This window comes from Dermacentor variabilis, chromosome 1 (assembly GCF_050947875.1).
Source record: "Dermacentor variabilis isolate Ectoservices chromosome 1, ASM5094787v1, whole genome shotgun sequence".
Lineage (NCBI taxonomy): Eukaryota > Metazoa > Arthropoda > Arachnida > Ixodida > Ixodidae > Dermacentor > Dermacentor variabilis.
The window spans coordinates 73,739,246-73,752,855 of record NC_134568.1 but is presented as its reverse complement, the minus strand read 5'-3'; the positions used below and the strand labels follow the sequence as shown (position 1 = coordinate 73,752,855).

The 13,610-nt window shown below is 46.1% G+C and overlaps 1 protein-coding gene across 4 annotated transcripts in view; it reads left to right on the top strand.

The window, feature by feature from the left end:
- Positions 1–13,610, top strand: part of LOC142579350 (lysosomal alpha-mannosidase-like) — a 72,900-nt gene that overhangs the window by 9,528 nt on the left and 49,762 nt on the right. For all 4 annotated transcript variants that reach the window (XM_075689473.1, XM_075689451.1, XM_075689466.1 and 1 more), the window contains 4 exons: positions 1,704–1,885; positions 5,656–5,758; positions 11,790–11,963; positions 12,659–12,852. In XM_075689473.1, coding sequence (XP_075545588.1) covers positions 1,784–1,885; positions 5,656–5,758; positions 11,790–11,963; positions 12,659–12,852 — 573 coding nt within the window. In that variant the 5' untranslated portion in view covers positions 1,704–1,783. The remainder of the gene's footprint in view (positions 1–1,703; positions 1,886–5,655; positions 5,759–11,789; positions 11,964–12,658; positions 12,853–13,610) is intronic.

The window sequence follows — 13,610 nt, the reverse complement described above, 5'->3', positions numbered from 1 at the left end:
GTCGAGGACGGCAGAAAACTAAGTGGGATGATCAAATGAGGAAATTTGCCGGTGTATGTTGGAATCATTTGGCGCAGGACAGGGGTAATTGGATGTCGCTAAGAGAGGCCTTCGTCCTGCAGTGGACATGAAGATAGGCTAATGGCCATGAAGACGATGCCTTGCAGTCTCACCCACTAGAATTTGTAAATTGCATTATGCCTCATAACACAATTAGCTAAAACCTAATTAGTTAAGTTTTGCTAATTAGTCAATCATGCATTTCAATTTTTTGTGCAAGTAATGTCCGCGTCTTCGAGTAGACCAGCTCATCGACTAGAATTGCGCTATCTGCCACAGGCAATTACAAAAAAAAAAAAAATTAATGTGTACATTGAAACACCCTGTATGGTGTGCACTTTCCCACCTTCCTTCGGTCGTTTTTTTTTCCTTTTAAAATAAGCTTTGCGTTTTTCGAGTTACAATACTATGTACGGTATCTGGGTCCCTTTTGCTCACGCGCACGTGATGACCCATGCTTTGCAGAGTTCTTCCTAAGCGGTGATTTTCGCACAATTTTTGTGAAACACGAAATATGGGGTTTTCGTTCAGAATGCTGTGAACAATTGTCGCTGAACTTCCTTTGGGATAAGGAAGAACTGGCTCTCATTAGCACCTTCATGCAGTGTTTAGTTGGCAAAGCCGCCCTTCCGTAAAGCCATCATTTCTTGCACTCTAGTGTTTCTGCAAGGATTATGGGTGGGATCAAGTACAGCTAGCCGACCCGACCCCCGACCCCATTTAGAAGAACGAATGTACCAATGACCGTGAGTCGAATTCCCATAGCTTGTCATTCGTAAGCCTTCTTTGCCATTGGCCGGTCGCCCCCGGTACTATGTCCAGCATCAGGAGAGGCTGTAATTTTCTCTTACGAACAATTCTAGCGTAGGAGCTTTTTGTGACCTGCGTCCTTCCCGACCCTGGAACATGCAGACTTCCATATTCCTTGCCCGTGGTAAACACAGAGCACTGTCAGTCGGGACTGGCAGTGCTCACAAAATAAGAAAGAACTTTCCACAGAGCGAGTAATGACTTACCATAGGTACACAGTGAGATTATCGTTATCGCCTCTCCGATGTATGATGACGTACGGAGCCAACCCTTTCCCCTCCCCCGCTGTGTGCGATCTGACCATCGCGGCAGCGCCAACCATTGTCGCGCATATCTCGCGAACGCACGTTGTCACTGTGTCGCTGTCAGCCGTACGGCGGGTGAAAATCATGGAGGAGCGTCTGATAATGCGCTGCATGCACTCCCAACAACACCCCCGCGTCGTCAGCTGATTGTTGGGGACGTTTATTCATAGAAGCTGCGACAGCTTTCTCGGCAGGCTGCCGGCAGCTTCTCCCAGTTGTCTATAGAAAGCAGCCAGGTTACACCCCCCCCCCCCCCCCCCACACACACACACGATAGAGCACGTACACCCGTGTACACTCCTTCCCAGACACCCGTTCCTTATCGCTCAGATCTGATTGCGAGTAAGAAACTTGAAGCCGCGGCCGCGGTCCCTCGTCAGTCGGCTGCGAGTTCACTGCCGCCAGCGGCCGCCGTACTTCCTGCCGGCCCTGATTACACGCGCTACGGGCACTTCGCAACGCGTGGTGCGCCGAGAAGTGCTGCTGCTGCTGCTCCTTCATTTGTCCCTCTTCGTTGTACTTCGACAGGGACCGCTGCAGGTGGCGGCACTCGTTAAAAACCATCAGGGTTGTCCACCTCCTTTGACGCCGAAAAGGAAGGGTCCATCATGAAGCTAACGCAAGCCATCATCCTGGCAGCCTTTTTTCTGGGAGCTTCCGTATCTGCGGCGCCTTCCGTGAAACGCAGGAATCTCAAATGTGGTTACGAGGTGAGTAGGAGTTTAATTAATTGTGAATCTAAAACAAAGTCTCGAACGGAGCTGGCCGTAGAGCACGAACAACAAATAGAAAGGAAGGGGGTAGTTTTGAGTGTGGGAGTAACATTCAAGGCGATCTGTTGGAGCATTTGTAAGGTTTGGCGCGTTTCACTGTCACGCGTGCAATTCCAGAAGCTTTCCCGCAGTGACCGACATCTTATACTGAAATGCCCTTGATGGTATGCTTAATAGCTGGAAACAATTGAAGAAAATTGTTTCGAGATATTAAAGCGTTAGTCCGGATGCCAATCTTCACCCATGTGTAACCTCGCGCAGGATCAACTCGGTCATTGAAAGTATTCATGCAGCTTTATTAGTCGTTGTAACGCGATAACCTGAACTAAAATGTGCTCCCGAACATGTTTATATGCAATTTCGCTGCATTCCACTTCTGTACATCGCTGTTTTTTCGCCGCCTGTTTAAACAAGTGGCGCACAGCTGCATAATTTAATAAGAAAGTCCCCATCTGTATAGTTTTATTTGAACGGAAGTAGTACCTTTCGGGGTAGCGCAGTGGCTTGGGGGTTGCGCGTCTGTGCGGCAGTGGAAAGATATAGTCGTTTTGGAGGTGGAACGGACAATACTGAAAGTAGAAATGACGCGTGAGGCTTACGGGTGGTGCAAGGGCAGAGCCGGTAATTATGGAATGAGTCTGTAGTGAGAAAGAAAGAGGGAATACAGGGAAAAACATTCTGCAGACCCAACGCACTGTGGGAATGGATGTAAGCGAAGCTTTCTGTGCTGTTTGCTTTGATTGACGATAATCAGCGGTGATGTTGACGACGAATGTTTAATTTCAATATTTCGTCCAACACGAAAGTGGTGAGTTGATAATAAACGTTACCATGCGTGCACCACTGCTCTTTGTATGCGTAATACACAGAACACGTAGGGAGAGGTGTTTGATTGAGGCGTTATTGTGCGCCATATTTCATAACCTCTGAGAGGGTTGAGCATCGGCATTGTCTCACATGGCGCATCGCACTGTGCAAGAATTATTAAACTTGAATTGGATTATGGGGTTGTACGTGCCAAAAAAACAATCGGATTATGAGGCACGCCGCGTAGTAGCGGACTCCGGATTGATTTTGACACCGTGATGTTCTTTAATGTGCCCCTAAATATAAGTGCAATAGCGTTTTTTATTTCGCCCCTGTCGAAATGCGGATGCCGTGGTGGAAATCGAATCCCCGACCTCGAGCAAAGCCATAGACGCAAAGCTACCGCGGCGGGCACAGAAGTGTTAATTTGACGTGCGACCGCTTCCGTAGTGTCGCCTAGACCCTGCGGTGCGCTTTAATGTAAGCAGCTCTGCTTCTGCACGCCTTGCGTAAGCTGTCTGATGGACATATTTGCATGGCGTTTATTTTTCACTCTGCAGTGCTTTTGCCGGGGCGGGGGGAGGGGGGGAGTAGTGGCACGGATAGTTACAGCTGTCAAGAGTCTAATGTGGTTGGAGGTTTCGCAAATTGCTGGTAATGCTTGCTACTGTGTTTATGATATCAGTAATGAGATAACGTGCGCTTCCTGAGAGGTGAAAACGATGCTTTGCGTGTGCGACAGGCTGGCGCGGGAGCTCGCTGCGCGCGCCGGCCATCCATACCAGAGAAGCACGCAGCGCCCGATGTATCCACATTCGGTCCCCGTTGTGCGTTCAGCGCTCGATTCATTCCCCCCCCCTCCTTTTTTCAACCGCTAAACAGCGTGTTTTGTTGTTTTTGTTTCTTTTTCTTGGAGATCGCGTTCTGTGAGATGGTTCGTTTAAATTTACTAAAGCCAGCTTCGTCGACAGACCGGGCGAGTGACTGGTATGCAAGCAGTAGAAGGAAAACAGCCTCCGGAGCAATTCTGCAGCGAAGGATACAGAACGGCAAAAAGAAAATGCATATACTGAAACAAACTTAGCGACAGCTTAGACAATTTAAACGCACCAATTTCATTTGTGATAAACATGAGTAGTTGTGCAGATAGGTAAGAAAAACAAGATCATACTCGCTTGTAAACTGATGTAGATTGTTACGACACTTAAAGCTACAGAGACATAGTCGCTGAAATCAGCACATCAAACGCTTACCACCTTATGAGCCGCTGAAAGTCTATGACTCATCTTTAACGATGGGGGTCAAAGTGGCACTGAGACAATGTTGCATGAAGTTTGTAGCTCTTTAGATGGGGAAGATTTTGTTGTTTCCTTTGTTGTTGTTGTAAATGTAGAAACATAGTAAGGTAGGCTAATCAGAGCCGGCTATACCCAAATCTCAAATTCGTTACTCTAGCAACAACAAAGAAAGAAAACAAAGAAGAAAAATATCATACAACACTATACACACAAACTCATGCGCACAAGGAATGTCTGTACGGGCAACAGCAACGAAAGCACAGTCCAGTAACTATTGTTGTTGCTGCGGTTGTGGTTGCTGCTGCTACTATAGCATAGAGGAAGTAGAAAGCTTGCTTGCGGCGAAATTCCCCAGTGCGACTTTGACATTTGAATGCTGGCCCGTAGTATTTGGAAGAGAGTTAATGTTTGCACTCGTTTGGCATTCGCTTGGATAGTTTTGAAGGGGCCGCATTTTTAATAAGTCGCTCATCTCGCAGAACGGGGCATAATGAAGTGTTCGTTATCGCCGAGATCTTATAAGAAGTTTGCAGGTGCAGGCAAAAGGTCGTGTCACACGCACAAAAAAAGAGCGAAAAAAAAAGGTCAGTCAATGGTACTGGCTTCGTGCGAAAACTAAAAGGTAGAAAAAATGAGACGGGAGGGGGTGGGATGGGGGACGCACGGACCAGAATATTAGGATGGAGTATAAGTGAGCCTTGTCTGCACTTAGATAACGAGGCCTATAAAATGTCACAGGGGCCACCCCTAATTTGCTGCTAAAGTTCACAACGCAGTTTACTCGGTAAATATTGGCAACAGATTCGTAGACAAAGAGAGAGAGCGCTCTTTCGTACTGGCGCGTGCCAGAGGTGACGCTACTGATTGTGAGGCAACGAAGATAGGTCGTATAACTGATCGAACACGAATGCAGCGAACCAATAACATAGGTAAATCGAGTAATTTTTCGCTGGTTCATCATCATCGTAATTGTAATCACCACTGTATTATACGTCGACTGGATAACGAAGACCTTTCCCAGGGATGTTTGCATAGTCTCCCATGTCGTGCGTCAGCTGACTGCATCTGTATGCTGACAAATTTTCTAATATCGTTTAACCAATTTTTCCTTTACTGCCCTTGACTGCGCATTGCATCCCCTCGGCACCCATTCCGTAACTCTAATAGACCCAATAGTTATCTGCACTGCGATATTCATGACCTGCCCTGCTCCACTTGTTCCTGTTAATCTGCAGGTAGAACACCATCAATCGGCCCTTCATTCTCTATTAAATACTAACATCCTTCTGTCTCGTGACGTTATACAGCTGTCATATCCCGTTCCATCATTTGTTGCGCTGTCCGTAGGTTCTCAAGCTTGTTTGTTATTATGCAACTATCAGTCCAATGCCGTACAAAGCTTGAAGATGTCCTACCATATAAGCTCGAATAAAATTTTATTCAATGGTTCACTGTACGACATTCCTTCCCGACGCAGGTCATGAGAGAGTGACGTGACTCGGGTCAATCTGCGCAGACTTACCAGATTTCTTCGTTTTCTAATTTGCACCTACTTTGCGGCAGCTTCAAGTAGTCCACTGCTGTACATGTTTTCTTTCTCAGAGTTGTCCGGCGACTAGACCGGGCATGTTGAACGTTCACCTGCTGGCCCACACGCACATGGATCTGGGATGGCTAAAGACGGTTGACCAGTACTTCTATGGAAGTGAGTCCACTTTTCCTCCCTTCTTCCTCTTCGGCCCAGTTCACAAAACTTTTCGTTCGTAAATAGTGTTTCGTATTCGCCGATCGCCTTCGCTTATAATATGTGGACCCTTACTAACAAAACCTTATTTGACCTGTTTGTTTGACTGTATTGAAACTGCTTATGCTTCTAATTGTTCATTGAAATATGTATGCTGTGTAATTGTTCTTGTAACTGCCATTTGTGATGGAAGTGTCTGATAGTTTCTTTATTTGCTGATGTTTATATAACTTAATCCATATAAAAAATCGTCGTGTCACTGCTGCTGTACGGGCGGCTAGAGCTTAGTCAAGCTGCACAGATGCAGCTTTTTTCTCTGGCCCCCTATTTTTGCAGTAACAATGTATTGTCTGCGGCGAAAATAAAACTTGATTGATTGATTGATTTATATGTCTGACGTCACTATCGGCTCGCTTCTGCTCTGCGGACAGCTTCAGAGTAAAACCTTTCTTTTTTTTTTCGAATACGGGTCCTAATTTACTAATTTTTTTGTAAACCATTCACCATTTATCAAGCCTTCCAGCAGCGAACAGGAACACTCAGAGTGCTGCTAAATAGGCTTGCACTGGTCTTATGAGCACCTCTTCAATCTAACTGTTCGTAAGAGCCAGTGGCAAACAGCTCTTAAGAACGAAAAGCTCCATGATGTGGGCACATCCAACGCTAACACTGGAAAGTCCTTAGAGAGGTGATTCCCCGACAGTACGTAACTGACCCCTTTAGTATTGCTAGTTTAATGTTTAACTGAACACCTCTGACGAAGTTCCCTCAACGATTTCACTGGTTTTGTACCATTTCACCGATGAGCTAAGAATTAGTTGGCCAATGTTGAGCACGCTCAACAGCAGTCGCAATGCAATCTATCCGTCGAGAGGTGCCATACGTCGGTGACGGTAACGCGAAAACTGGAGCATGTGAGACGGCATAGAACGGAAACCAAACCATCGCCGGCCCAATGCGCGAGTTCGCTTGTCCTGCATGCTCCATTTCCCAGGGATGTGAACATAGCAAGAACATGCACAGGCTAATCTGACGGAACGTATAAGAGACCAACAAAAGTAACACGGTCTGCTTATTCTGTCCGTGTATAATCTCTAAAACATTTAGTATGCAGTGTACTCAAAATGAAGAAAAAAGGCCAGCTTCAAGTATAATGGCTCGGCAGCCGGCGAAATGACGGCGGCTGGCTTCCAAAAAAATAAGATAAAATAAAACAGAACATCGAATATTATATGTACTGAAAGAGGACCAAACGCTGAATTTGCTTTGCCTAGCTAACGCGACCACTTGTGCTCACACTTGTGCGTAACCACATTTGCGCATGGAAAAAAATTAAAAATTACACGCAATTTCTCTTGTGGGGGTTATCTAAATGATACGTAAGCACTCTAATCACCTGCTGTTTCGTCGTCGTACGCTACTGTGTTTGGGATAATTGCGAGAAACAACGCGAAAGAATCGTGAAATGGAAAAGCGCGGTTGCTACACCAAAATGTTAACTGAGGCCAGCATGAGACGATGAAGAAGAGGCGTGTATTAGCAACATTCTCTCATGTTATATATAGCTCTCAGAGGATGTGGACGTGGGATGAAATGACGAAAGCGATTTTGTAATGAACCAATATACAACATTTATCATGTATACTGTCTCTTGTTTAGTTATTCTTGCTGCGTTTCTTCTTTATCTTCAAATGGGATAATGGTATGCTTGGATGATGCCGCTGCTTCGTGGAAGATGAGCACTGGCCAATGCGTGCTGTAGCACGTGACGTAATTGAACAGTGTCACGTTTGGTAGACCTCATACGTAGACGTAGTCGATCACGCTGCTTCCTCTCGCTGCGAACCATTATCAGCCGGGATCAATCGTACTCCAGCTGCGGCTGCGTATGGCGCGGCCGCATGGGCCCCATCTTGAAAGCGACCTGCGATGAGGACACAGTCCTCCGAGTGCTGATAGCTTCGTGTGCGCTGTGTTTTCGCCACTTTGTTCGCGTTGAAGCGAGAGTCAGCACGAAGGTCAATTAGCTCGCTGCTGCGGGCCCTATCATGAAAGCGATCGTCTTACGTGACGGACCGACGGACGGACGGACGGGTTTCCTCGTTGGGTAGGCATAGAAATGCTTACGCTTTTAAAAGAACGTGAAATGAAGAAATGGGGAATTACTTCACACGTGGCGGCACCGTTTTGCGACAATCGTATTGCCGCCGTTTCTCCCCCCCTCCCCAACATCCCTGCCGTTTTTTTAATACATATTTTTCGCTGCACGTGGCCTAGAGTGCAAAAGGGTGTAGTCGCCAAACGTTTTGTTCTATGCAGGGCTCGAGGTCGCGGAAACGTTTCTTGACGTCACGTTGCGGCCACTAACGTCGTATATGAGCGTTGACAATGGATCCATTGTAAAAGAAGAACCACTCTCGATTTGCATGGCGCGAGAGAGTTTTCTCGCGGCATGTGACAGCTGCGCTTATTTTTTTTTGAATAATCATTTGCAAGGCAACGAGAATTTCACTTGTGCAGCGAGAAAATGTGCACGGGCTGTTCTTTGCCAGTGTGATACAAGCCGTCCGATGTCACTACAAGAGCTGCAGGCAGACCTCCCCGCAGTTCTCTGCATTGACGTCGACGGGCCGTTCAACTTTGGGGAAAAAAGAGACAAACTGTAGCGCCACGTGACGAATTTTGACCTTTACCATGAGCTGGTAGCTTTACATGAAGTCTAGGCACGGTTTGTAATCACATCACGCGGCGTTAGCTGAATGCCTTCCACGCGACGGCAAGTAAGCATATTACCGAGCAAAGATAAGAAGTGAGCTTTTACCGCGAAAACTAAAATGCATGGATGACGAGCTGGCGATTAAAAGCGAAGTATCGTTATTATTCTGCTCAATTCATGCGTTGCTAGTAAGCACCGTATACAAGGTGCTCCAGCTAAGGTGCGCAAAGCAGACGCGCGCTTGGTGACTGGAACAAGCACATATTATTCGATGTCATCTTCAACAATTCAGCCTTTTTTTCTCTCTCTCATTGTAGTTGGTTAATTAACAAATCCAAAATAACTAATCACTGAAGTTGTCAATGAAGACAGTTGCAGAAAGTGCTGAGAAGCGTTCTCTAGAATTGTTTCCACGAGTAGTTTTGTGTGTTTAATTTTTTTTAGAGTTCAAAAGAAAGCGGCGCATGCATCATCGGTGCGCTCAAACTTCAAACAAACAATATGGAATAACCGTAAACTGAACATATACGAACAGGCAGTAAGAACGAAAACGTTGAATCTGAGGCTACTGCCGCGACTTCGCCACGGAAGTTGCGTCAAGTCCATCGTACCTCGCCGCCATGGCGTCCTCGCACTTTCCGTATAGTCCCTCGATACCAAGAACACTGACAGGGCTTCGAGAACTGTCACGCCCTCTTTATCGCCATCTCGAGGGGCCGAATAATTTTCGTGGGCGAATTATGTTTTCCAAATGGGCGCCGAAACTGCTGCCTTAGATTCATCACCGTCACGTGCGCCCTGTTCACGGGGGCTCGATGTGTGCAGCGAGGATCATTCGTTCGAGGCGTATGTTTGAGGGGGCTCGAACATCGCTGTAGCCGCAGGCCACACGTGGCACTTCTTTCGTGCGAAGCGTTCACATTAGCAGGGTTAATCTTCTACGCATACACCGATGCCCTAGAAAGTATACGGGACGATGGCGGCCGCGGCAGCTTAACTGGCACTCACCCGTATGATGCGGAAGATGTGCGCTCGGCTCCCGCCTGCGGCAAGTTATCTTTTGGTCCACTTTCGTTTGTCTTTGCCTTAATATTTCTACATGTCTATTAAGCGTAAGAATTGATTTCCCCCTTGGTTTCTCTGGCTTCATTGTCAGTTTTTTTCGTGTGGTTGTGACTAACGAACAATTGAGTCCCTACACTGTAAAAATAGTTGCACCATCAAGAGTGTTTGCCTGTCACACGAGTTACACCCCTACCGTTAGTGCCTTGCAAAAAAATTATAGAGGACGACAAAGGACCTCTAACTAGACGTGCGCCCACAAATCACGTGGTTGAAAACCATGTAATCATTTCGACATCTTTGTGCACACAGAAATATCCGACAGGAGAATTTCACAGGGATAGATGTGAAATTCTCCTGTCGGGTGTTTCTGTGTGCCCAAAGATGTCAAAATGATTACATGGTTTTCAACTACGTGATTTGTGGGCGCACGTCTAGTTAGAGGTCCTTTGTCGTCCTCTATTTTTTTTGCAAGGCCTTAACTGTATGGGTGTTGCCTGTATTACAAGCAAGCACTCTTAAGGGTGTAAACATTTTAAAGTGTAGGATCCACTTATTCTTCTAGCTAAACATTTTTAAAGTGTAGGATCTACTTATTCTTCTCGCTGACCACATTGTAGGGTTTTGTCGTGAGAGGGAAAGGCTATTCAGTAAGCTGGTACTGGAGGCCTATGTATACAAAGAGATAGGCTGACATCCAGTAGGACACGGTGAAATCGCCGTAACGTCGGAATTGGGTGTTGTTCGCATCCATTGTAACCTTCGATAAAATTTCATTACTTAGCGGTGCTTGTTGCATTCATTGTGCTCTCCTGTGCAAATAGAAACAAAGAAAGGTCGCACGAGGTCAAGTTAAATTTAAGTTGTTTAAATGCCTGATTAAGGAAGTGACCAAGAGGTTAACATCCGGATGTCTTGGGTTCAGGAAAGCATAAGTATAACAGAGCTCAAATGACTATACTGGGTGGGTCATGGAAACGTTAAAAAGAAAGAGTAAATAGTGCTTTGGGAAGGAGGGTACGGTGCATGGGGGTGGGCAGTTTAGTCGTTTCGTGCCATTGGGAGAGAATCACAGTTCTGTGTTGTAGAACCTAACGCGGTTATTACACACAGAATATTTTGGTGGGTGCTACCAGATATTGCTGTCTTGTTGTGGTAGAGAGCAGCACCCGGGATACGTTTTACGCGCGCAAGTCTTCAGCAAAGGCACAACCGCAAAAAATAGGGAGAACAAATAACGAGTTCCTGCTGCACAACTTTCTTTAATAGTAGATTACAGCGATATAAATCACAGTGGCTTTTATCTTTAACATTCGAGCATCCAGGGCACAAATTCACAAAGGTTTTCGTTCGTAAGTGCTGTGTGCCATTGACCGGCTGCTGTGGCTAATAATATTTTGAACCTTACGATTGGTTGCACTCTGCTTTTACGAACAATCCTATCGTAAGAAATTTCTTGCGAATATGAGCCGTGGGGCTGAATTCACAAACCATTTCGTTCGCAAGTGCTGTTTGCCTTTGGTCGGCCTCCTTAGTTAATAGTAGGTGCAGTATCATGATTGGCTGGAATTTTCTCTTACGAACAATTATAGTGTAACAACGTTTTCTTAACACGGCCGGGCCCTGGTGTTGTGCCGAGCAGAAGCTTCAGCTAATAGTGAGCGCAAAATAATCAGGATATATTCAGCTATATGATTAGGCGGGGACAGTGTTCAGCGATAATGGCGTCCGCATCGGCCGACGAAGCGTACAGAATTTATCTTAGGCGGCGAGTAAAATTTCTTCCATATGCCAGCACTGCTGGCTCACCGTCAATCCTTGCATCTTCGTGATGACTTCATCGCTGTTTAATTTTACATGGCCGCACAGACCCAACCTTTTTGAGAGAGGTCGCACGGGGCGAGAATAGCTTCCTTACTGAGCTGAAATGATCAACGCTCAAGAGGGCAAGGGTCTGAGCCACCCGTCAGAGAAGTGCCCCGTGTAGGTTTGGAGTAAAATGTGGGAAACCTGACGGTGATTTAAACAAGTTTACACTGGATGCATTGGCGTCATCATTATCATCATTAGTTTATTTATAAAACCAAGGTGAGCAGCGGGAATGTGCTATCCGAGCGATGGATGATGCGTGCACTTTAGGTGCAGCTTCGGTAGCTCCTTCAGACTCCGGCATCTTTGCGTCGTTGTTATCGTTTCTTTTTCTTTTCTTCGCAGCCAAAAACTATTACGCAAACGTGGGCGTGCGCTATATCTTCGAGAGCGTGCTGAACGAACTGGAGAATGACCCGAGCAGGCGGTTCATCTTCGTGGAGACGGGCTTCTTCAACCTATGGTGGAAGAAGCTCAACGAAACCAGGAAGGCGCGCTTCAACGCGCTCGTGCAGTCTGGTAAGGTTTCTATTCTTGCTATCGCGGCCGGCATAGTGACGCGAATTAATATTGGGGCACCGCGAAGGGGCTTTGCCAAGGGTCGGGGTCGGCTCGGCATGTCTTCTGTACCGTCCCTGGAATAAATAAATAAATAAATAAATAAATAAATAAATACAGGATTTCTCAGCTATCATGCACCAAGTTAAATGAAGTGAGGCTATTATGCCGATAAAACTAACTCTATGTTGTAATATATATATATATATATATATATATATATATATATATATATATATATATATATATATATATATATATATATATATATATATATATATAAACTTTCAAAGAATATAAAGAAAAGGTAATTAATAATAACTAATTATGCAATTAGGCAAAATAAAAAACAGTTGCATAAGTTGCTCCGAACGACGGCAAACAACATTACCTAGATTCTGACAAGCTACGCGACCGAGGAGTACGGCGAAGTCGAAACTGCTAGACAAGTTTGTTTTTACTAATAACTTTTCAAAGTGCGCTTAGTTGGTGAAGCGATTGTGGCGATATCGCAAGCGCCTATCATCAGATTGGGGCCCCCTATACACGAAACGATATTTTTCAAACCATATAGTAAATGAGTCAGACTGAACATTTTCATGATTCACTAATGAATATGTGCCGTTTAATATAGACCGCATCGCCGCATCACGCAGGTCGCATGGAGTTTATCAGCGGTGGCTGGGTGATGAACGACGAGGCCTGCGTCCACTACACCAACACGATCGACCAAATGACCTATGGCATACGCCTCCTCAAGGACACTTTCGGCAAGTGCGGCGTGCCTAAGATAGGATGGCAGATTGATCCGTTCGGTCACTCCAGGGAATACGCCTCCCTGCTGGCGCAGGTAAGAGAGCCAGAGTGGTCAGCCGCCGAATTTCACAGGTCATTTTTAGATTGTCTGCATAAGAGTTTCCATCGGCTCTTGTCGCAGATGATATGTTACCTAGAACAGCATTTTGCGTACTAGGTAAATGTCCTGGCGCTAACGCGCCTGGGCTACTCGCTCCAGCAGCTCGCGCCATGCAAAAACATTCAATTACATGGTGGCAGAGCAAACGTTTGCCACTCCTGCATGCGGACTGAGTGTTCGCAAGAAAAATCATCCGAACTCCCGAGGAAAGACATGAAAGCGTGAAGGGGGGAGGGCGGCAATACCTTTGCCTCTCAAGCGCCTGCACAGCGTCGATCCAGGAGCTTTACCCGTATACCGCCTTTCTGGAGCTTCAATGGCCTCAATGATCGCCACGCCAACCCAAGTGCGAGCCAAGAGCTGTTGTTCGTAGTCTCATTGATGGCATGTGAAATGGTGCACTTGTGATGGCACATAAAGCGGCAGATGGTGCCTCATGCGACGCAACTGCTACTGTGGTTGTACACTTTTTTTTTTCTTTTTATAGCAAAATTTATTATCAGTTCGCCCTGTCAGGGTTCGCTGTCCACTCTGGTTTCCACGATACGGACTTGCGCGTGCCGTGGATGATGTTTGTGACTGAGCGTATTCGTGCGTGCGCAATGTTTTCTCTCAGCTCGTGCGTCTTCCGAAACCTCTTCCCGTGCCGAACGAAATAGGAAGCGGAGTGAATTGGCGATCTACTTAAGAGT